Source organism: Somniosus microcephalus, chromosome 5 (assembly GCF_052327205.1).
Source record: "Somniosus microcephalus isolate GS21.2 chromosome 5, FLI_Smic_1.0, whole genome shotgun sequence".
Lineage (NCBI taxonomy): Eukaryota > Metazoa > Chordata > Chondrichthyes > Squaliformes > Somniosidae > Somniosus > Somniosus microcephalus.
Genome location: NC_140991.1, coordinates 207,645,198 through 207,670,889, shown reverse-complemented (window position 1 = coordinate 207,670,889; position 25,692 = coordinate 207,645,198). Strand labels below are relative to the sequence as shown.

The window sequence follows — 25,692 nt, the reverse complement described above, 5'->3', positions numbered from 1 at the left end:
TTTATGTTATTTTAAACTCTTATGCTGGTATAAGCAGGCCTTATGCCTGCTTTTACCAGGCGTAAGAATTTGACAGTCATTCAGCGGGCGGAAGTTGTGCAAAAAGCGCAACACTCCAACCACAGAGGCACTTTTTTTGGGCATGCGGCTGATCACAGATCGCAAGCGCCAGGTTTCAGCGCATGCACTTCGCATGCCTGAAACCGGCACTTGCGCGGCCCCTACAGATGCGTACACACCTCGTACACACCCGTGGGGGTCGGAAAATCCGGCCCATTGTATTTAAAAGAAAACAGATCTTTGTTGACGTGGTTTCAGGGTAGAGTTACATGTTTAAGCATTTCTTATCTGAAATTAGCTGAACAGCAATCTTTTTTCACAGTTGCATAAATACTATTTTGTTGCAATACAACCTCTTTAAAGTCTACATCATTTATTTTATAATGTTAGTACATAAGCTTATCTGAGCAGGATGGCATGGTGATGTGTTGTATTGTCTAGGTTTTATGTCCTGGTAGTGAATAAATATATGTTTGGTGTGCCTTTAAATTTGTGCGATTGAGTGTGCAACTGATGAAAATAGAGACGCTCATATAACAGATTGCATTTTAAATCCCACCCTTTAAAAACAGATGAATTCTTACTACAGTTGCTTTTCATAGAATCATACAACACAAAAGGAGGCCATTCGGCTGATCATGCCTGTGCCTATATAATTATTGTGCCCTTATGGAATTTTGGGAAAAGTACTTGTTTAAAAAAGAAAAGATTGATTGCATTGCAAGGTTGTTAACAGCCATGAACACAAGAATATTAAAGTATACTGCCTTACCATCATTTGTGTCAAACTCTGCCTGTTCTCAACTTGTACTTATGACTTTGTTGTCCTTAGTTTATAAGACAAGCCTCATATCACAATTAAATACTTCAACATAATATACATATGGTATATTTAGTATGAATGTTCCAGTATGTTAAAATAGAAGATAGAGAATTGGTTAACTCATGCAATTAAGGTCTCAATCACATTATGGTTCTTCCAGTCAAGCAGAAATCATACTACAGGAAACTTTCTGGTATCCGGCACTGACGGGACCGAGCTGTTGCCGTTCCATCAAAACTGCCGGAGAAACCAGCGCTAATGTTAAAACATATGGAGCTTCTGAGCTCCGTGTGAAGCAACAAACTCTGTTGCTTAGCAACAGCTTCAAAACAGTCGGCGTAGCTTGCAAGCGTCTCTGTAGCTAAGCAACAGCTTCAGCTAGACCTTGCAGAGCCACGACTGGAGAAAAAAAGCAACGAGAAGTAAAAAAACTGATCTGAACCGACTCCTGAATTTTGCCGGTGGATAGAGCTTTCCGGACATTTAACCTCTGGTTAAATGAAAGTTTCCTGTACAGTGTTCTTAACAACATGGTAAACGAACCAGTGAGACAGTATTGTAAGAACTGCTTTGGTACTGTTCCAATCTGTTTCTAAAAATGTAGGGGGCTAAATTGGATAGCCCTCGAAAACGGGTGTGGGGATCGTGCTGCCTGTTCATTTATATGATTTCTGCATGCAGCCAGCGCTAAACGCGTATTGATTGGCAGCACGCATCAGCAGGGGGCTGAAAATCGATACTTGCTAGCACTACTTAAATCTAGCCTGCACTGCTTAAAGCTAGCCTGCACCTCTTAAAGGGGAGGTGCATTGTGGCTGGAGTAGGTGCTGGGAATACTGTGGGAGTTGAATCTGACCTGGGAAAGACAGAAGAATGGCTGAACTTGGGAGCGAGCAGACACCAGGGTTTTTCGCGCTGCACTGGAGGTCTTGGTAGAGGAGGTGGAAAGGAGGAAAGATGTCAAGGCAGTGGGAGCAGATAGCCGTGGAGGTCAATGCCAGGAATCTAGCCTTGAGGACCTGGATGCAGTGCCGCAAGAAGTTTAATGACCTCACACAAGTGGTCAAGGTCAGTGAATGCATCTTCAAATGCCATATCGTACCAACTGCAACAACAACTTGTATTTATATAGCACCTTTAAAGTAGTAAAACGTCCCAAGGCGCTGCACAGGAGTATTTTAAGACAACAAATTTGACACCGGTCCACATAAGGATAAATTAGGGCAGGTGACCAAAAGCTTGGTCAAAGAGGTAGGTTTTAAGGAGCGTCTTAAAGGAGGAAAGAGAGGTAGAGAGGCAGAGAGATTTAGGGAGGGAATTCCAGAGCTTGGGGCCTAGGCAGCAGAAGGCACGACCACCGATGGTTGAGCGATTATAATCAGGGATGCTCAAGAGGGCAGAATTAGAGGAGCGCAGATATCTCGGGGTGGGGGCTGGAGGAGATTACAAAGATAGGAAGGGGTGAGGCCATGGAGGGATTTGAAAACAAGGATGAGAATTTTTAAATCAAGGCGCTGCTTAACCGGGAGCCAATGTAGGTCAGCGAGCACATTGCGAGTGATGGTCGAATGGGATTTGGTGTGAGTTAGGACACGGGCAGCTGAGTTTTGGATGACCTCAAGTTTACATAGGGTGGAATGTGGGAGGCCAGCCAGGAGTGCTTTGGAATAGTCACGTCTAGAGGTAACAAAGGCATGGATCAGGGTTTCAGCAGTGGATGAGCTGAGGCAAGGGCAGAGACAGGCGATGTTACGGAGGTGGAAATAGACGGTCTTTGTTATGCTGCGGATATGTGGTCGGAAGCTCATTTCAGTGTCAAATATGACACCAAGGTTGCGAACAGTGTGGTTCAGCCTCAGACAGATGTTAGGGAGAGGGATGGAGTCAGAGGCTAGGGAACGGAGTTTGTGGCGGGGACCGAAAACAATGGCTTCGGTCTTCCAAATATTTAATTGGAGAAAATTTCTGCTCATCCAGAACTGGATGTCGGACAAGCAGTCTGACAGTTTAGAGACCGTGGAGGGGTCGAGAGAAGTGGTGGTGAGGTAGAGCTGGGTGTCGTCACCAGAAGCCTGCACCAGTAGCCTCAGCCACTGCTCAAATCACCACACCCCCATCACTTACCTACCAGCAATCTCTTTGAATCAGGACTCATACCTAACATGCATATGCTTCACCTCACCCTCACCACACGCTTAACACTGTTGCAAGCCTCACACCCACACCTTACAAATTGCACACACTACCAGCTATTCAATCAGGACAGCCACATCAGCCAAACATATTGCACAACATTCACCGACACACTTCCCTCTCTCTTGTAGGACAAGGTGGCGCACAACCAAAGGCAACAGGAACTAACTGGAGGGGGAGAGGCATGCCTGCATGCTCTAACCCCCATGGTGCTGGTCATTATTAGAACGGCCATTGCTGAGGCTGTGACCAGCGGCGGGGGTGAAACCATTGAAGATTATGGTATCCTCATACCTATTCCTCCTTCTCACATCCCACTTCCTCCTCATCCCACAATCTCTTCTGACTTACAAGCTTCAGATGGTGTAAGCATGTACCTCTTACTTTCCTCCCCTCCCCTCATCACAACCTTACCCTTGTGCCTTTCTCCTATCAGATACACAAGAAGTGCAACCAGGCCATGCAGCAGAGGAAAACCAAGACGCGAGTGAAGATAAACATATTTGATTTCACACTCGCAGCCACCAACTCAGATACTGACATTGTACGTATCTTAGAGGATAGATTAGAGGTGGGATCTGCACATGGTCAGACAGGGGCACAAGTGCACTGCAGCCAGGGCAGGGGGCAAGGATAGAATAGGTGCCAAGCTCACCAGAGGGCGAGGTCACACATGAGTTCTGCTGCAGAGGACTCAGATGAGGACTTTGACGGGCCAGGCTACAGAAGAATGCTGATAGGCATACACAACAAAATGCTTGATGCTTTGGGAAGCCTGCCAGAAAGAGTATGTTCAATGTCAAGGAGCATGGCGGAGTCTGACAGCAACTTGGCACAGGGATTTGCATACAGCTTGGAGCCCATCCTTTCCAGCATGGAAGTGGTGTCCAACTCCATTAGCACACTTGTAGACCCATCCATGATGCAGCATCTGATGGCTGATGTCTCAACTTCCATTGCAGAACTAGCAGCTTCCACCAAAAGTCTGAGTGCTGCAGTGAAAGCTCAGACTGAAGTCATACAAGGTCAGCTTGCTGCCGTGCAAGCTCAGAATGCTGTCATGCAAACTCAGCTTGCTGCTGTGCAATCTCAGACTGCTGCCCTCATAGCTGCAGATACCAGTGTGCAAAAGGGCTTGCAGGGTGTCACGGCAGTCCAGCAACCTGACCTCCAACAGATTACTAGGATTGCTGAGGTGCTGCCCCGTGGGAGTGGTGGTGTCTCCATGGAGCAGAAGCCTGCTGTCCTCTCTCAGGAAGACAGCATTCGACCTCCCACTCCTGCAAGTACGCCAGTGTCCTTTCTGTTGCCTGTCAGCCAACCAGCCCAGACTGTTGCCGCCCATGCCGAAATGGTGCAGTCTGCAGCCGGGCTTTCTTGGCCCAGAACTGCTCGAAGTCATCCTCTAAGGCCATCTGAAGTCTCCTTCACTGAAAGTCAGCAGCCTTCCACCAGCCATGCTGCAGCCACTGGGGTAGCACCGTGTAGGATCGCTAGGACAGGCAAAGGCACACAGAAGACAGGCACTAACGGAAAGCACAAGGGCGATTAGTTGACGTTTGTATGCAATATGACATGATTTGATTGATAAATTTGGTTTGGGATGTATATTTTGCGGTGGCTTTTATTTTTGCATTGTGGCCGAGAGGATGATGTGATGGTCAGTGACAGGGGCCTAGAAATTCGTGAACACCACAAAAGCTGCCGGTGCCACCGTGGGCGGGTGTTAACGGCCACCGAAAATGGTGGTGCTGGTAAGACCGAAAAATTGGCGCTGAGGACTAATTAACATTAGCCCAACGCTAATCTCACTGCGCAACGCTGTCCTGGTGGCATTCATCCAGCAGGAGGCCCAACTGTAGTGTGGCCATAGCGTCATTGCAGCTAGAACAGCCTGCTTTGAAAGCAAGGCTGTCATTTCAGAAAGCATTGTCGGTCTCTTAAAGGGGCAATGCCTTCTGAAATGAAAAAGATAAAATTGATGTAAAAATAGGCAATTTTTCGCCCTTGCAACTCAACTGCCTTCTGAAAAAAAATTAACATTAAAAAGAATTTCCAAATGGGAGCCTTCAGCTCTTAAAGCTGAATTCATTTCCGCACCTAAAAAAAATGGGAAATGTGCTTCAACGCTGACACGAATGGCTCAGCAAGCCAGGGAAGGGGCACCCAGGGTCTTGCATGCAGCACTCCAGCTTTGTGCAGGGGGTAAACACTGCAAGAGAGGTTCTCTACCCATAGGGGTCAGGAGGCGCTCCAGAAAGAACAAAGTGGGACCGAGGCCGTCACTGCCAGCAGTGTTGCCCCCACGACCTGGCTCCAGTGCCCAAAGAAGCTTCATGACCTCAAACCAGTGGTCAAGGTCAGTGAATGCATCTTCAAAAGCTTTTTCCTACCAACTGCATCACTAGCCACACACACTGCTCAATGCACGACTCTCCACCTGCCGCCCCCCCCCACCATTTACTCACCTACCAACAATCTGTGCCAAACACGAGGCACACCTCCCATTCCTAACTTTACCTCACCCCTTGGAGGAGATGGTGCTGGCCATTCTTAGCAGGGGCATGGCTGAGTGTTTGTCCAGTGGCGAGGCTGAAAGGATGCAAGATGTTGGTATCCTCATACATATCCTCTTTCTCGCATACACCTCTTGCTTTCCCGCCGTCCCCTCACCACCACTCCACCCCTGTGCCTTCCTCATTTCACAGACCCAAGAAATGCAGCCTGCCCAGCCAGTGGGTGACCAAGAAGAGGGAGAGGAGAGTGAAGAAGAAGAAACACCATCACTCAATTTCACACTCCCAACCATCTGCTCCTCAAGGTCGACCAGCAAGGCCATTTGCAGTGTCCCCCACTGAAAGTCAGCAGCCTTCCACCAGCCATGCTGCAGTCACTGGGGTAGCACTGCGGGACATCGGTAGGATAGGGTGATGAGTTGATTTCTTGATGTCATATTGGATGGACAGATGTATAAAGTTGGATTGAAAAGTTTGCTTTTTGGTGGCTTTTATTTCAGCATTGAGGCCAAGAAGACGCTGTGATGGTCAGTAGCAGAGGGAAGGGAAGGCGTGGGACAAATGTTGAAAGGGGAATTGGGGTTGTGGTCACTGGTATCGCAGGTGGATTATTCCATCCCAGATATCCCGGCCAGAAAGGGGCTGTCTGGATTGCTTCCTTCCTTCTGCTTCTTCCTCTTCTGCTTCCTCCTCTTCTGAGTCTTTCTCTTCCCTCCGTGAGCAGATGCTTGTGGTAAACCACTGTTATACCTGTCTGTAAGTGTATGTGTATTCCACTAGGTACAGGTCTGGACATGCCTCGGCTGACTCCTCCCACTATTCCAGGTATATAAGTGATTACCACCCAGTCCCTTATTATTCTGGACGGGTCGACCACTCGAGACAAGACCTTCATTCTTTAGTTAATAAAAGCCTGGTTGTTACTCGCTTAACCTCAGTCTTTTGAGTAATTGATGGCGCATCAATTTTATTAACTAAATTTTTTATAATGGAGAAGATCCTCACACCAGCATGCCTGGACCTGGACAGTCGGGAAGCGGACGCTTCCACCAAGTTTGCTCACTGGCTCATGTGCTTCGAGACATTCCTGACTGCCTCCACTGCGGTCGTAACGGATGCGAACAAACTGTCCTGATCTCCAAGGTGAACCACCAAGTGTACTCAGTCATCCGGGACGCGACCTCGTACACAGCCGCCCTCCAGCTCCTCAAGACCAAGTACACGCGCCCTGTGAACGAAGTATACGCCAGGCACCTACTGGGGAGTCGCAAGCATCAACCTGGGGAATCGACTGAGGAATACCTCCAAGCTCTGTCCGTGCTTGGCTGGGCCTGTGGGTGTAAGGCGGTAACGCCCACTACGTACACGGAGGAACTGATCCGGGATGCCTTCGTAGCGGGCCACAGGTCCAACTACACCCGACAGCGACTGCTGGAGCAGAGTGACCTCACCCTCGACAAAGCCTCCAAAATTGCACTAACGCTGGACGCAGCCTACCGGGGCATGGATGCCTACTCCTCTGCACCGTGGACGCCGCGGGGAACGACAACCTGGGACACGGTAGGACAGCCCCATAGCACCGTGCCACCCCAGCCACAGCCCAACGATGGCCCAACTACCGCAGCAGTGTCCCAAAGCCAGACAGCAGTATCCCAAGGCCAGAAATGCTACTTCTGTGGCCAGGCCAAACACCCCAGAGCGCGCTGCCCGGCGAAGAATGCGACCTGCTCGGGCTGCGGGAAAAAGGGACACTACGCCAGCGTCTGCAAGGCCAAAGCCACCCCGAACGCCAGCAGCGCCGCGTGTGGGCCGTGCGAGCTGCCATCTTGGGCCCCCAACAGCGCCGCGTGTGGGCCGTGCGGGCCGCCATCTCGGGCCTCCCCAGCCATGTGCGAACCACCGCAGCAGCAGCCATCTTGGACGACTCCAGCCACATGGGAATCATGGACGCCGCCATCTTGGACACCAGCCGGGACGCAGCAGGCTGCCAACCCCCCCCCCCCCATCTGATACCCACAGCGACACACCGACCCCTACGCTGGCCTCTGTTACGCTGGACCAAACGAGACCGCACCAACTAGCTCGGTCCAAAATGGACGTTAAGGTAAACGGCCATGCAATAAACTGCCTTTTTGACTCCGGAAGCACAGAGAGCTTCATCCACCCCGACACGGTGCGACGTTGCTCTCTCCCAGTCCTGCCTGCGCACCAGCGGATTTCTATGGCCTCCGAGTCCCAGTCAGCGGACATTGGCAGCTACTGCGTGGTGACACTAGTAGTAGACGGGACTGTGTTCAATAATTTTAAACTCCTGGTCCTGCCCGACCTCTGCGCTGCCGTTCTACTGGGGTTGGATTTCCAGTGCCACCTCAAAAGCGTTACGATGGCGTACGGTGGCCCCCTCCCCCCACTCACAGTCCGCAGCCAGCAGCCTCCAAATTGCCCGCCGCGCACCAGATGCAACCTCTCCACACTCAGAGTCCCACCCCCCCCCACTGTTTGCTAACTTCACCCCCGACTGTAAGCCCATCGCCACAAAGAGCAGGCGATACAGTGCCGGGGACAGGGTTTTCATCAAAACCGAAGTGGAGCGGCTCCTGAAGGAGGGGATTATTGAGGGCAACTCCAGCCCCTGGCGAGCCCAGGCTGTGGTCGTTAAGACCAGCGAAAAACAACGCCTAGTCATCGACTACAGCCAAACAATAAACCGCTACACCCTGCTGGACGCCTACCCACTCCCCCGCATAGCTGACATGGTCAACCTGATCGCGCAGTATCGCGTCTTTTCGACCATTGACCTGAAATCAGCGTACCACCAGCTCCCCATCCGCCCTGAAGACCGCCAGTATACTGCTTTTGAGGCAAACGGCCGCCTCTATCACTTCCTTAGGGTTCCCTTTGGCGTTACCAACGGGGTCTCCGTCTTCCAAAGGGAGATGGACCGGATGGTCGATCAAAACGCGCTGCAGGCCACTTTCCCTTACCTAGACAATGAGACCATCTGCGGCCATGACTTGCAGGATCATGACGCAAACCTCGAGAAATTCCTCCACACCGCCCAACTCCTGAACCTGACATATAACAAGGAGAAGTGCATATTCCGCACAGACCGCCTCGCCATCCTTGGCTGTGTTGTGGAACACGGGGTCATCGGTCCCGACCCGGACCGGATGCGTCCCCTTATGGAACTCCCACTGCCCAACTGCCTAAAAGCTCTGAAGAGGTGCCTAGGGTTTTTTTCCTACTACGCTCAGTGGGTCCCCTACTATGCAGACAAAGCCCGTCCGCTGATCAAGTCCACCTCTTTTCCCCTGACGGCAGAGGCCCACTTGGCCTTCCACCGTATCAAGGAGGACATTGCCAAAGCCACCATGCATGCAGTGGACGAATCCATCCCCTTCCAGGTGGAAAGCAACGCGTCCGACTTTGCCCTGGCCGCCACCCTTAATCAGGCGGGGAGACCTGTGGCCTTCTTCTCACGAACCCTCCAGGGCCCGGAGACCAGACACTCCGCGGTCGAGAAGGAGGCCCAGGCCATTGTGGAGGCTGTGCGCCATTGGAGGCACTACCTGGCCGGAAAACGATTTACCTCGCTCACTGACCAGCGTTCAGTTGCTTTTATGTTCAACAACAAGCAGAGGGGCAAAATCAAAAATGACAAGATCTTGAGGTGGAGAATCGAACTTTCCACCTACAATTACGAGATCTTGTACCGGCCTGGGAAGCTCAATGAACCCCCAGATGCCCTATCGCGTGGCACCTGCGCCAGCGCGCAGATCGATAGGCTGAGGGCCCTCCACAATGACCTCTGCCACCCGGGGGTCACCAGGTTCTTCCACTTCATCAAGGCCCGCAACCTGCCTTACTCCATCGAGGAGGTCAGGACCATGACCAAGAACTGCCAAGTCTGCGCTGAGTGCAAACCGCACTTTTATAGACCAGACAGAGCCCACCTGATAAAAGCCACTCGCCCTTTCGAACGCCTGAGCGTCGATTTTAAAGGGCCTCTCCCCTCCTCCGACCGCAATGTGTACTTCCTCAACATCATTGACGAGTACTCCCGTTTCCCGTTCGCTATCCCCTGCCCGGACATGACCAGTGCCACGGTCATTAAATGTCTGAACAGCCTCTTCACCCTGTTCGGTTTCCCCAGCTATATCCATAGCGACCGGGGCTCATCGTTTATGAGCGACGAACTCCGCCAGTACCTGCTCGCTAGGGGTATAGCCACAAGCAGGAGCACCAGTTACAACCCCCGGGGGAACGGACAGGTGGAAAGAGAGAATGCAACAGTTTGGAAGGCCGCCCTACTAGCCTTAAAGTCTAGGGGCCTTCCGACCTCCCGCTGGCAGGAGGTGCTCCCCGATGCGCTCCACTCGATTCGGTCACTGCTCTGCACTGCCACCAATGCCACCCCTCACGAGAAAATGTTTGTCTTCCCAAGGAAGTCCACATCGGGGACATCGTTACCACCATGGCTGACGTCCCCAGGGCCGGTACTACTGAGAAGACACGTGAGGACCAATAAAACGGACCCCCTGGTCGAGAGGGTCGACCTCCTCCACGCCAACCCCCAGTACGCTTACATTGCGTACCCGGACGGGCGGGAGGACACAGTCTCCATACGAGACCTCGCACCCTCGGGGACCGCTGTAACCCACTACCCATTACCACCCCCCCCCCACGACCCATTATCCAACCCCAGCAGCCGGCACGCCTGAGCCCGTCACCCACGAGGACTACACTCCAGTGCACCAGCCTACACGGGACGCGACGCCAGAAGCTCCACCACCCCTGCCGTCGCCACGTCGATCACAGCGGCAGATAAGACCTCCGGAGAGACTCCAATACACGAACTTTTAAATACACTTCACCCCGCCAGACTCATTTTTAAACAAGGGGTGAATGTGGTAAACCACTGTTATACCTGTCTGTAAGTGTATGTGTATTCCACTAGGTACAGGTCTGGACATGCCTCGGCTGACTCCTTCCACTATTCCAGGTATATAAGTGACTACCTCCCAGTCCCTTAGTATTCTGGACGGGTCGACCACTCGAGACAAGACCTTCATTCTTTAGTTAATAAAAGCCTGGTTGTTACTCGCTTAACCTCAGTCTTTTGAGTAATTGATGGCGCATCAATGCTGTAAATCTGAAATGAAAGCATAAAATGCTGGAAATACTCAGCAGCTCAGGCAGCACCTCGACCTGAGACAAGAGCTCTGTTTCTCTCTCCAGGATGCTGCCTGACTTGCTGAGTATTTCCAGCATTTTCTGTCTTCTCAGAGGCCATCCTTTACCATTTGAGGCCTTGCAAGCATCCAGAAGCACCCCCTGCATACTTTAAAAACTTTTAACATGTATTGCACCAAGCCACTACTTCAATAACAAAAAATCCAGTCCAAAAGCGTAAATGCAAACTTACCTGAAAGATGTTTGTGTCCCTTTGAGAAGTGCTGACAGTGTCTCTGTCAGTCTGCTGAATGCTTGGTTTTCAGAACAAGCTTAGGACCCAGCGCTGAGCTCAGCGCTAAGGTCGAAGTTCACTGAGGTGATGTGAAGTCGACATTTTTGCCAACACGTCACGCTCTCTTCATTTGCATGTCCAGGGCCAGCCCTGCTATCAGCAGTGCTAAGGCCCTCACCAAAATGGCGGCCACCAAGTCCTGTGCCAGAGAAGGGCATTAGAGTGGCCCCTGCCATTTTTTTTCCAGGACAGCGGTGCAAACGGGTGGCGGTAAGCGGCCCAATTGGGGTTGCGGTTAGTGCTATCACAGTCAAATGAGTTCTTTGTGCACAGCCCGGGCAGAAAGGGCTGTCTACGTTCCCGCCTCCCTTCCTTTTCCTCCTTTTCCTCCTCTTCCACATCCTCCTCCTCCTTGTGCTCCTGTTCCTCAGCTTCTCACCTGATAGCTGGTGGCAAGCACTATTCCCTCATAATGGCCAGGTTGTGCAGCATGCAGCATCCCACCATGAATCTTGAGACCCGCTCAGCCGAGTACTGCAGGGGTCCTGCAGAGCGATCCATGTGCGGAATCATTCTATCAGCCTGCCAATAGTCTGCTCTATCACATTTCTTGTGGCAGCATCGCTCTCATCTTATGTATGCTGCCCACGTGTGCGTGGGTTGCGAACCAGAGTTATGAGCCATGTCATCAGCGGATCGCCCTTGTCGCCCATTAGCCACCCTTTGGTTTTCCATGGTGGATCAAATGCAGTTGGCACAGCGGACTGCCACAGAATGAAGGCATCATGACTGCTGCCAGGATACTGGGCATTGACCTGCATGATGCGCTTCCTATGGTCATACACCAGCTGGATATTCCTTTCGGTTACGGTACATGGCAGAGTTGACATGCGGTGGCCGTAAAACGATGTGCATGCAGTCAATGGCGCCCTGCACCATGGGGAAGGCCGCAATCCTAGCAAACCCTCATTTTCGCTCCGCCTGTTGATCTCTGGCAAGAGAGAATGAAATGAAGTTAGCTCTCTTTGAATAGAGGGCCTCAGTGACCTCCCTTATGCAATAGCGGATGGCAAACTGTGAGATGTTGCTAATATCTCCAGCTCCAGCTGGAAGGAGCCAGATGCATAAAAGTCCATCGCCACGGTGATGTTCACAGCCACAGGCAATGCAGTTTTTGCTCTGCTCTGAAGTGGCGGTTGAGGCTGCAACAGTTGGCACATTTCAGTGAAGACCTCCTTAGTGAAGCGAAGACATCTCGCATACTGTTCCTCGCTGAGGTTCAGGTAGGAGAATTGCTCTCTGAACTCTCAGGGTAGATATGGCCTCCTGCTGAGAGTCCTTCTCCCCATCGTCTTCCTCCCTCTTCTAGCAGCTTGTCCTGCTCTGTGTGGCCTCTGCTCATTCTCCCAGTCATGCTCTATTCCAAGAGGAAGGCCTACTCGTGCACCTGTGTCTGGGAGCAACTGGGTTGTGCAGAAGTCTTGAAGTCAACAAAAAGTATTTCAGCACCTGTCACACCCTCCCTATAGACTTTTGCAACTTGAAACAACTATGGCAAGCACCAAAATCTTCTAGAATTGCAGCAACAGCCAGATGAAATCAACCAGCAACTAACCTGTAAGTAGTTGATGATCCCTTTAAAAAGCGCTTGTGGAGGGTCCTTCCTGCTGCTTAACATGTGTTCAGCTGTGCAAGCTTAAGAGGGCGTCGACTGGAACGTTGAGCTCCAAAATGGCAGCGCTGGTGTCAAATCAGTGGTTGATCTCTTGATCTGCCTGCTCTGCATACTTCCAGTGGACATTAACTGCACGCATGCTAAAGCCTTCATCAAAATTGCATCCGCGGCGCTTCATGTCAGAAGTGTGCGTGCGCACCACGGACGCAATTTTGGATCCCTAACGCCACTCGTAGCGCCCAAAAAACGGGCGCTACTGAGCCTAATTTCTTGCCCGTAGACTTTTGCTGTGCGTTAATGGTTGTTGTGTTGGAGAATTAAACTGTATATGAAACTAATATATCTCTCTACTTGCTTACTCACTGCAGCCATGCAGCAGAACACATTAGACTGTGTTACTATCGATTTTCTGTATGTCTTACTACCAGCATTCTAAATTATGTTCTTCTAGTGCCGAAGAGGAGGAAGGGCCAGAGCTCAATCGCCACCCTGAACTGAAAAGAAAAGACTTGCATTTGTATAGCACCTTTCATGACCTCAGGACATCCCAAAGCACTTTACAGCCAATGAAGTACAGTCACTGTTGTAATGTAGGAAATGCTGCAGCCAATTTGCACACAGCAAGGTCCCACAAACAGCAATGTGGTAATGACCAAATAATCTGTTTGAATGATGTTGATTGAGAGATTAATATTGGCCAGGACACCAGGGATATCTCCCCTGCTCTTTTTTGAAATAAGATCCTGGGATCTTTTACGTCCTCCTGAGAGGGCAGACAGGGCCTCGGTTTAACATCTCATCTGGAAGGTGGCACCTCCACCAGCGCAGCATTGCCTCAGCACTGCACTGCAGTGTCAGCCTAGAATTTTGTGCTCAAGTCTCTGGAGTGGGACTTAAACCCACAGCCTTCTAAACTCAGAGGCGAGAGTGCTACCAACTGAGCCACAGCTGACACTCCAGTATCTGTATCTCTCAAAACCCTGTGTCAGTCAGTCCTATGGTGGCAAACTCAACAGGTTCAGTTAGTGAATTCAGGAGAGAATCACTGAGCCACTGAGCATGAGTGGGGAGGAGCAAATGGAGATGGCATTGGAGGAGCCCAACATTGCAGGGCCAACTTGAGAGCACCTATTGATGCTGAGTCCAGGGACTTGGACCTCAAAGTCTGACTACAAATGCTGTTTGGTAGTTCAGCATCAGCATCTCACACAGTCATTTAAGACTCTGCCAAACAGACTGACAAGTTTGATGGTGTCTATGGAAGAGTCTATAACCTGCATCTGTGCAGTACTGAAGGACTGTCTGACCAAACCACAGATCACTATTGTGAGTGTGGCCACTGCAGTGCCCTCTTGGACAAGGTCCTAAGCTCAGACCTAGTTTTCGTTATGAATACTCCATTGTGAGTCATAAGCCCCAATCTTGACAGGGGCAGTTGCATATGCGGGGGGCGGGGGCTGCGGAGTTTCAAAGTTCGGGTTTCCCCGCATGCTAGCGCACGCATATTTTTTCACCAGGATGACTGACAGGCTTGGCTTCCAGTCGGGCGGGGAGCACTGTGGAGCAGGCTGCAGCCCCAGGTAGGCAGATGCTACTGGGAGCGTCGGGGGGTGGGGGGTTGGGTGGTCTGATCCCTGACCCTTGGGGGGGGGGGGGGTTTGTATGGGGGAGGGGGGTCTGATGGGGTGGGGGTGTCCGATCCAAGGAAAGAGGGTAAGCTTGGGAGACAGGGGGAAGGACTCTTGCTCTTCCTGGTCCACAAGCAGCGCTGTAAAGGCACTTACCTTCTCCCTGAAACTGTCCCACCCTTCCTTCAGTTGCTGGATTTCCCGAGGCCTGGGAAATCCAGCCGGCCAGGGTTAAACCTGCACAGTTGCCGACCTCATTATAATATTTAAATGGCCAACCCACCTCCTGGGAGTGGGTTGGCTGCCCGGTCCTTGTCCCGCCTCCATTAAACCCGGAAGTGGGCGGGTTGGAGAAGGTTGGGGTCGGATATGAGATTTTAAAAGTTTTAACATCTCACCTGATCCCAACCCACCTGTTTTTGGGGTTAAAATTCACCCCATAGTATCCACATCCAGATCTCCTCGTCCATATTCAGGACAATTGCCTTAGCCTGCATACATGGGTATTGTAATATACATGGGTAAAACAAATGAAGAACAGAGACATGATGAGTTGCTAATCCATGTGCTTGTTTTATTAGGCCAGAGCGAACTGAGCATGCTCATACAAAACCATGTGTTGATACATTACACTGCTTTCCCCCTTTTAAAAAAAAATGTATGTATTCCCTTCTCAAATACAACAAAACTATGATCCCAGCTTTCCCAGCATTACATGTACCACATAACAAAAACTTCTAGCTATTTTTCTTTTAAATGAACTACAAATCCAGTTTAATAACAGGCTTGTGGAGGCTTCCTGATCCCCTTACAGAACGTTTTGGGCTGTTTTGTTTTGGTTCCAAACTCAAAGATGATCCTGTTTCTATCTCAGACTTGTTTGAACCTGGTAATTCAGTTACTGAAGTCTGAATTGAGTCAAACTCATATATGTGTTCATGATCAGGTGGTTCACGATCATGTCTTGGTTCATTTTTAGCAGAGATCATTTGATCTACATGAACACTTCGGATTTTGTCACCAATTTCAACCAAATATCTCTTGGTTCCACCAACCTCTACTATGGTTCCTACATCCCACTTGTGTGAACTCGGCTTGCCAGGGGGACTGAGAACACAAACACACTCGTTTTGTTTGAAACTGTGTTCTTTCTGATTGGTGTCATAATATCGTTTCTGACTCAACTGTTTCTGTTCAACTCTTGATGCCAAATTTGGTTGAACAAGACTCAATCGTGTTCTCAATCTCCTTTTCATCAAGAGTTCTCCTGGGGTATGTCCAGTTGTAGTGTGCGGAGCAGTCCTGTACTTCAGCAAGAAATTTGCCAAACGTTGCTTCATGCTGAGTCCCGAACAACCCTGCAACACTTGCTTTTTGAGAGCTTCTTTAACTATTCTGACTGGCCTTTTGGCTGCTCAGTTTGAAGCTAGATGATATGGTGGAACAAGAGTGTGTTTGATACCGTTCCATTTCATGAATTCTTGGAATAGAACAGAATGGAACTGAGGGCCAATGTTAGAAACAAGCGCTTCAGGTAAGCCATGACATGCAAAGATGGACCTCAACTCATCTATGGTACGTTCAGTTGTAGTATTTGAACCCATGTGTTTCACTTCAGTCCACTTTGAGTGACTATCTTGCTTTCTCACAGAAGTCTACATGTACTCTCTGAAAAGGTCTACTTGGCCATGAGCAGGGTTGTAGTGGAGTTTTGGGTGGTTTGTTTCTGCAATTTTGGCAAATGCTGCATTTGCTGACAAGTGATTCAAGGTCACTGTCCAATCCAGGCCAGTAAACAAAGCTTCTTGCAATTGATTTCATACTGATGATCCCTGGATGTTCAGTATGAAGTTCGGCCAGAATTCTACTCTCAAAGTAGTAGGTACCACCACTCTGTTTCCCCACTTGATACAACCTTGCTCACAAGACAATTCAGTACGACGGTTATGGAATGGTTTCAATTCTGTGTCCATACACTGATTAGTCCATCCATTCAAAGTGTTTTTATATGCTCTTTTCAGTACTGAGTCCTTTTGAGTCTTATCTGCAATCTCAGTTGCATTCACGAGAAAGTCTTTGTCAACTGCACCTAACGTGAAAATCGCACCTTCACTCCCAACACACGAGTCCTCATGTGGCAACCTGGACAAAGCATCTGCGATTGCATTTTACTTTGAAGTGCGATATTCAATTGTGTAGTCATATTGTGACAACAACACTGCCCAGTGTTGCATTCTTGATGCAGCCATTGTAGGTTGGGCCCCAATATTGCTAAGAGCGGTTTGTGATTGGTTTCAGAGTAAGCTTTTTGCCGATCAGGAACTGTTGGAATTTCTTGATTCCAAACACTATGGCACGTGCATCCTTTTGAATTTGCGCGTAGTTTCTTTCGCTCTTTGTGAGGGTTCGCGATGTGAACATGATTGGTTTCTTTTGGCAGTCATCCATTACATGGTTTATGACAGCCCCCACACCATAGCTGGAAGCATCACATGTTAACTTAAGCTCAAGCTCTGTGTGCACAAGTCACTAGAGAGACTTCTCTTACAAGCGTCGTAAGCTTCCTGTTGCACTTTCATCCACTTCCACTGAACATCCTTCTTGAGGAGCTTGTGCAATGGAGCTAACATGGTCGCTAACTCAGGTAAGAAACGTGTGTAGTACTGAACCATTCCAAGGAAAGATCTTAACTCAGACACGTTCTGTGGCTTTGGGGCATTGATAACAGCACAACCTTTTCCTTCACTGGTTGCAAGCCATTTGCATCAACTTTCAGACCAAGGTACACAGCCTCAGGCTGCACAAAAGCACATTTGCTCCTTTTCAATTTGACATTGTGGGCGTTCAACATTTGAAGTACTATATCTAACACTTCTAGATTTTCTTCCTCACTGCTTGTTGCGATCAGCACATCGTCTTGATTGCATAAGCAATTTGGAAGTCCTTGCAAAATCTTATCCATTGTAGCCTGGAAGATTTGGGGGGAGGACTTTACACTACGTGGCAGCTTGGTGTATGAGTACAGTCCCTTGTGTGTGTTGATGGTGAGATACTGTTAACTCACTTTGTCAACATTCAGCTGAGCTTAAGTGTGTGACAGGTCAAGCTTGGAGAAAACCTTTGACCCAGAGAGTGCTGTATACAAATCTTGCGATGTAGGTAAAGGGTACTGCTCATTGTCAACTGCTTGGTTGATAGTAACTTTGTAGTCACCGCACAAACATACAGTTTTGTCTGCTTTGGGCACTACCACAATCTGAGTAGCCCATTCACTTTTGTCAGTTTTTACTAGCACTCCATTCTCTCTGAGCTTCGCTAGCTCTTCCTCCACCTGAATTTTCAACACATAGGGGGCCGGCCTTGCCTTACAATAGACAGGCTTCGCGTTGGACTTGATGCAGATATGCGCGTCATACCCAGTGATGCCCTCATAACTGTCTGTGAACATGTTTTTGTACTTGTTCAGCATTGTGTCGAGTCGCTTCTTTGAAGCATCTACACTGAAGACATTTTTCCAGTCTATGCTATAACTTTCTCAACCAGTCTTTGCCCATGAGAGTTGGCGCTCACTACAATAATAGGCAGCTTTACTGACTGGCCATTGTGTTGAACTGTACAATCCATTTGTCCACATGTCTCTAGGATTCCCTTCCCTTCCTCGACTTCTCCGTCTCCATCTCTGGGGATAGGTTATTGACCAATATTCACTACAAGCCCACTGACTCCCACAGCTACCTGGACTACACTTCCTCCCACCCCACCTCCTGTAAGGACTCTATTCCATTCTCCCAGTTTCTCCGTCACCGCCGCATCTGCTCCGACGATGTCACCTTCCACACCAGTGCTTCCGACATGTCTTCCTTTTTCCTCAACCAAGGATTCCCCTCTACCGTGGTTGACACGGCCCTCGACCGTGTCCATTCTATCTCCCGCACTTCTGCCCTCACCCCTGCCCCTCCCTCCCGGAACCACGATAGGGTTCCCCTTGTCCTCACCTTTCACCCCACCAGCCTCCACATTCAACGGATCATCCTCCGCCATTTCCGCTACCTCCAAAGTGATCCCACCACCAAACGCATCTTCCCCTCCCCTCCCCTTTCAGCATTCTGTAGGGACCGCTCCCTCCGAGACACCCTAGTCCACTCCTCTATCACCCCCAGCACCCCTTCCCCTTCGCCTGGCACCTTCCCGTGCAAGCGCAGGAGATGTAACACCTGCCCCTATACCTCCCCCCTTCCCACTGTCCAGGGCCCCAAACACCCCTTCCAGGTGAAACAGCGATTTACTTGTACTTCTTGCAATCTAGTATACTGTATTCGCTGCTCACAATGCAGTCTCCTCTACATTGGGGAGACCAAACGCAGATTGGGTGACCGCTTTGCGGAACACCTCTGTTCAGTCCTTAAGGGTGACCCCGAGCTTCCGGTCGCCTGTCATTTTAATTCACCGCTCCATTCCCACTCGGACCTCACCATCCTTGGCCTCTTGCATTGTTCCACGGAAGCGCAACGTAAACTCAAGGAACAGCACCTCATCTTCCGATTACGCGCTTTGCAGCCTTCCGGACTCAATATCGAGTTCAACAATTTCAGATCATAACCTCGGCCCCTATTACATTTTTACTGACTTTTTTTTCCCACCCCTTTGTTTTGGGTTTTCCCTCCCCCCCCACCCCCGCCCCCCACCTTTCCTCTCTTTTTTTTTTACATGGCAGCTGTCTCTCATTCTGCCAGTACATTTCACACCTAATCTAAGCCGTCTTTTGTCTCTTTACTAGTCCTATCACCATCTCGTCTCGTTTTGAATACCTCTTAATGTCTATTCACTTCTTTTGTTCCCTCCCCAGCCCTCCTTTCGATCTATTTCATTTCCTTTCCAGTTTTGAAAAAGGGTTTCAACCCGAAACGTCGACTCTAATTTCTCTCCACGGATGTTGCCTGGCCTGCTGAGTTTTTCCAGCATTTTCTGTTGTTATTTCATGTCGCTAGGATTTCTCTGGAGTAGGTTTTTAACTCTATGGTACTCTTTGTAAGTGGTACTTGATTAAACTTACTCTCATATGTGTCCTTACTGATGATAGAGCAGTTCGCCGCTGTGTTGATACACATACAATATATTGCTCATTGATCAAAAGTTTTGTACGGAAATCTTTCACACGACTGCTAGTGTTGCCGCTAGTGGCATAGATACTGTAGGTGCCTAGTTCTTCAACATCAGGTGTGTTCACTTCAATATTGTGAACTCCTCCCTTTTGTTGTCACTGCTTTGCATTGTCACTAGCATGGTTCTTACTTCCTGCTTTAGATCTAGCTCTGCAAGCTGTTGAACTATCGCCTTTCTTCTGGCAGTGAAAACACTTCGCATTTCTGTATTGGCAGGTCTGTGGTGAGTGATTTCCATTGCAGTGATAACAATTCACTGAATGGCTTTGTGACTGTAGACCTCAGCTGCACTAGTCACTTGAGTTGGACGGAGCTCCCTAGCATTTTTAGATGCCATCTCCATAGATAGGGCAATTTTGCATGCTATGTCAAACATTAGGTTCGGCATATTCAGTAACTTGGACCGTGTGTGCTCATCCACCAGTCCACACACAAACATATCTTTCAATGCATGATCCAAAAATGTGGAAAACTTACAATGCAAAGATAGGTTCTTAAGAGCTACAATGTACTCACTGATCGTTTCACTTTGTTTTTGGTTTCTGATACCAAACCTATATCTCTCTGCTATTTCTAACGGCTTTGGGTGGAAATGGTCCTCGAGTTTCTCAACAATGTCTTCAAACGACACATCCTTTGCTTTCCCTGGCGTGAGTAGGTTTGTCAACGTTCCGTAGACATTTGGCCCAATCTCTGTTAGAAAAATAGCTTTTTTCCGTTCACGAATTACTTTATTTTGAGCTTGAACATTCTCATCTGCACCTTCAGTCTCAATAATGTTATTGTCCCTAAAAAACATCTCCATCCGCTCAATGTAGGAACTGAATGGTTTGTGAGCTCTGTCATACATGCCGAGGCTTCTGTTGAATCCCGTAGGCGCGGCCATGATTGTCCTGATCCTGTCGGACAGTGACTCAGAATGCTACCTGTGTCCATGTGAGAATCAACGCTGCTGTTGCTGTGTATACATACACGCAAAGGCAAAGCACAGACAATTCTGCATGAGCATTAATGGTAAAACATCACAAAAATTCAGTTTAGGTGTTACAAATTCACCTTAAACTTGTCCACTCGAAGATTGAACACTGTGTCCTTCCATGACCCCTAAAAATGGCTTTGGGATCCCATCCTCATCGCCAAAATGTACTATACTTGGGTAAAACAAATGAAGGACAGAGACATGATGAGTTGCTGGTCCATGTGTTTGTTTTATTAGGCCAGAGCGAACTGAGCATGCTCATACCAAACCATGTGATAATACATTACAGGTAGCGATATAAAACAACTAGATCTGGAGAAACTAAGGTGTAAATGTCTTGCATGCCTCCTCTGATTGTCCTCCTCCTCCTTCAAAAACTGCAGATAGAATAGTATACCCATAGGTGCTAAGAGACTGCAGCCAATTTGAGTTCCCTGGCAAAACCCCCCAGAGAGGAGATGGGGTAAGGAAGTCAGGCTTGCTTCAGTGATGAAGCCAAACAAAAGCAGCAGTAAACATACAAATCTCTGGGTAGCCTTTAGGAAAGAGGACCTAACATGAATTAATGGATCTGCCAGCTAGTGCCCATTTTATATGAGCACTGACTGTGTGCCAGGCACTTTGATTGCATTATGGGGCCAGCAGCTAATTTAAATATTTCTGGGGGTCTTAATGAGCCTAGTGGAAGCCAGGTGCACAGGCGCTTCCCAGCCGCATGATGGCACCTTATGTGCACTAAGCACACAGCAGGCTTCTGATTGCCCACATCTGACCTACTGGTGCCAACCACCACATTATCACCCCGGCACCCCAGCAAGGAATCAATAGCATGGAATGGGAGTGGAGGTAGAAAATTAGTGAGAAAGAGAAATAAATAGTGACTAAAGGTTTTTATTTTCAAATTTGCTCTCCTAGCGTAGACCTTTGCATGTTGGGAACACAATGGGAATTTGCCGCACTCACTGTGATTTTCCATCCCGAATTCCCAATATGTCCTCCTGGTTGGCAAAGTCCCATTCTGAGATGCAAATTCATAAATTACCCCTTAAATCCTCTGGGCAATCCAACTGTTATTCCCTCACTGTTGTGACAGCAAGATACTGCTATCTGTGTCTGGAGCAACACAGAAGCGCTTTTTCAAAATAATTGTTACCTGCCAGTTAGCGGTTCAGTGAAAGGACAGTCACCTCATAGCCTACTATAAGTCAGTTTTCTATGATTGTCTAATAAAACAATTGTCAATCCTTGGAGCATTTTGTATATGTGTTTCTTGGTCGACTTGTTTTATTTGCACCCAACCCCTTGCAGTAGATTCATACTCATCTCTTTGTTTTCTCTGATGCCATAGAGGAAGGCTGCCCATCATACCTGGGATCAAAGCAGACTCACACCAGCTGGCAGGGTGAGAGGTTAAAATTCTGCTTAAACCTGACTTTTCAATGGTAGTGACGGCTATGTTGAATTCACTCAGCAAGGTTAAAGGGGAATAAAGGCACCTTTATATCAAAGTTGAAAAAAAATTGTGCTTACCACTCAAAATTTGGTGGTTGCATAAACATAGGATTAATAAACTTTGGAGACATGAGTAGTGTTGATTGGTAGAAATGCTATCTGCATCTGGGATTGATATATCAGACAATAGAGCCTTGTGCCAATTTCAAGAGTCCTATCCATTTGCAGCACCTGATTGTTAGCCTCAGAAAACTAAGATTGTGTAATTAGACACTGTCACTGCAGGTTTGTGCAGACTGAGAAAACCACAAGTGCAACCATTAAGTGGTGACCATTGTTACCTGGATTGAAATGAACAGATGTTTGACTTTTTTTAAAGACTCTCTGTTGTCTTACTTCAATATAACTCAATTAGGTTTAATTAGGGATTAAATGAAAAACTGAATTTGTGTTTTGGAGCTGTGAATCCTCATGATGATTGTGATGAGAAAAACTTAACTGCATTTCTTTATTAAATACAGGCTAGCTTGTTCAAATGTTAATATAGATGTTATTTATTTATTTGCTGTTGTGTATTTGGTTGTCAGATTAATTCAAAGACAGTTATGAATTTGGAGCAAGACCGGCCATTCGTTTGCAATGCTCCAGGTTGTGCACAGGTGAGTATTACTGACAGTACAAATGATTAGCTAAATATACTTAGAAACAATGTTTTATTACGACTAGCTGATAAGCAGTAACATTGCTCATGCATAAAATAAAATTAAGATGTTTCTCTCTAATTGTCTCATTTTCTAATTAGAATCATAGAAATTATAGCACAGAGGCCATTCAGTCCACTTCTGTCTGTGCTGGTACTAGCTCTTCAACTGAAGCTGTCTACTCTAAACCTATTTCCTATTCTTCCTTTCCTGCTCCCTGTATATGTCTCGCAGACTATCTATTGTTGGTGTGTCTGTAATTCTTGTCTTTTCTCTGCGCTGCCACTGTAATTTTGGCAGAAGTGCAGTGGAAAGGCCATTTATGCACAGAAATGGGGGGCCGTGTACTGCCAGTGACGTTGTGGTGGCAGAGCGGGACCAACTCTTAGGAGGTTCTTAGCTTCTGTGTTTGTTTACGACTCTACTCTCTCTTTGTGTAAGTCTTTCCTTGTCTGCGTCTTCTTTCTGTGTTCTTTCTCTCTGTGTTTCTCACACATTTTCTGTCTGTCTGTCTGTCATTCTTTTAATCGGTGTGTATTGCACTTTTCCTCTCTCCTTGCACGGAGAGCTGGAGGTGCTCCAAATCTTTGATAACTGCAGAAATTATTTTTTTTATTTCTGGGGGAAAGGAGGTTGTTTGGGAGTGTGTTATTTTTGTGCACGGGGCTATAGTCTGAATTGTGAGTGGACAGGGGACTGGAGCCTGGGGTGGGTTGGGGACCGTAGGATAGTTGCGGACTGAGGTCTCAGACTCTTACTGAGGGGTTAGACAGATTTGGGTTGGAGTAGAGGGGCAGCTGGAGGGTGAGGGCTTGACTGCAGAGTGATAGTTGGGCTGCAGTGTCGGGCTTGGTTTTTGGCAGCCATTTGAGCATTAATGTATTAATAGTCATAAACTCAGCAAACACCAGTCAGATCTATGTAACACAATAGACAGTTATGGACAAAACATTTTTACTTATATTAATACCAAATAGATGAATGATTCCAATATTGTAAATGTTATATGAAAAGCTAATAAATTAATAAACATTAAAAATCTATTATATATTAAAGACGGTGAGTGGTCTCAAGATGCTAAAGGTATTGCCCCAATAGGTGGCGCTGTGAACATAACATAATAGGGTAGAAATTGGTCCTCGTGACCGTTTTCCAGTGGGAGGCCTAAAGCAGGTGAAAACCTCATTAATTTATACAAATCAGGGTCCTATTATGTCTGCAATGAAATTTTAACCAGGATCTGAGAGGGGAAGCCGCTATGTCTTTCCCACTAGGCAGAAGCAGGTCTACAGCTGGTCTGAAGACAGAAGAGGCCCTTCTGATGTCTAAAACTTTCCTTTATGGCGTCAGGAGGAGCAGTATTGCTCCTCCAGGCCCCACAAGGAAAGTCTTGGCGTCCTCTGTCCAAGACTGACTGTGCCCTCTTCCCTCCTATGAGACTCCCCTGAAACCCCCTTCCTGCCACTTACCTAGAAGCCATGGAGCGGTCGCTCTGTGCCCTCTTCATATTTGTTCTTGGCAAAAAGTGGACTTTTGCCATTTAAATGAGGTCTAGAAGTTTAAATATCCCGAGCCTGAAATTTAGGCAAGTGAGTGCATTTACCACTTGACTTGCCTCCTCCCTCTCACCCGCCCAAAATCTGCTCTGGGTTAAAATTGACCCCACTATCTTACTTCTATGTGCACTGATCCATTTATCTGCTGCCCCGTATCCTATTTCATATGAATATGACACTACGGGGCGCTAACGGGGCGCAAAGCAACTACGCCCGGGCGCGGCACCGCCCACGCCTCCCGCGAAATTCAGCGGGAGGTTAGCGGTGGCGCTAACTGGTAGCACCCCGTGCCGCTGCACTGCCGGCAATGACATCATCGCCGTGCGCAGCGCCCCGGCCACGATCTTTGGGAGCGCTCCCTGACTTACCGCTGGACGCTATGTCTGAAGGGGTCAGGGGGGCCTACCTGCGGCTGGGGAGGCACTATTTAATGGCGAGGTGCGGGGCGGCCATTTTTGTTGCTGGCCGCCTACCAGCACCTGCCTCCGCTCCCGCCCCGGCCTCCTTACCGGAGTTCCAGCTGCGCTCCATGAGCCCGGCACTTCTCTTGAGTGCCGGGCTCTTTTGCCGGCACTCCCGATCCCTGGCAGCCCAGCTGGGCCCCAGGTCGCATTGTGCAAAGCCCCTCCTCTTTAAGAAGAGGAGGAAGGCCTGCAATACCGCGGCATGACGTGTCATGGCGCTGCAGCATGTAGCGCCGCGATATTCCCTCGCAGCACCCCAAGAGGGAGGCGGGGCGCTTCCAGCAGTGCCCCACTTCCCTCTTGGGGCACTACCACTCCATTTCCGTTGCTGGGGTGCTAGTTTTTCCGGGACGCTTAAAGTAACGCCCCAGCGAAGTTAGTGCCCCAAAGGGGGTGCTACACAGTTTTTAGCCCTCTATGTCTTTGGCCCCATGTACAACGTAGAAATGTGCCTCTTCCATCACTTTGAAAGAGCTATCTACTTAGTCCCATTTCTCTGCCATTTCCCCATACCCATCTAAAATTTTATTTTTGAAATATTTATTTACTTCCCTTTTAAAAGTTATTATAGAACTGTTTCTAGTAAAGCAATCCATGTCGTAACAACACTCTGCACAAAAACTATTCTTCTAACCTCTGCCTTTGTTCTTTTGGTGATTTTGTTAAATCTTTGCCATCTAATTTCTGACTTACTGACCAATGGAAATAGTTTTCCTTGTGATTGGTTGCATAGGCTTTCTGGCCCTTTAATTTTAACTCTCAACTGAGCCACCTATAACAACTCTGGGCACTAAGGAGAAATTTTGACTTTGTGCGATAATGTATGTACTTTCTCGTATTTGTTGCACAAATCGGGTTTCAGCTTGGCTGACTGGGCTGTGAAGTATTGAGAAAGTATGTATCCAAGGTTGGAGATGGTCACGAGGCTGGTGGGATGTGGTGGGGGGAAGCTGTTGGAGGTGACAGGAAGATGGGATGGGTACACTTATGGAGACCAAAAATCTGCAGCAGATGCA

The 25,692-nt window shown here is 48.4% G+C and overlaps 1 protein-coding gene across 1 annotated transcript in view; it reads left to right on the top strand.

The window, feature by feature from the left end:
- The window catches only part of creb5b (cAMP responsive element binding protein 5b), a 665,061-nt gene that overhangs the window by 67,567 nt on the left and 571,802 nt on the right, over window positions 1-25,692 (top strand). Inside the window, exon 3 of the mRNA XM_085988619.1 lies at window positions 22,543-22,614. Within this exon, the coding sequence (XP_085844745.1) occupies window positions 22,543-22,614 (72 nt within the window). The remainder of the gene's footprint in view (window positions 1-22,542; window positions 22,615-25,692) is intronic.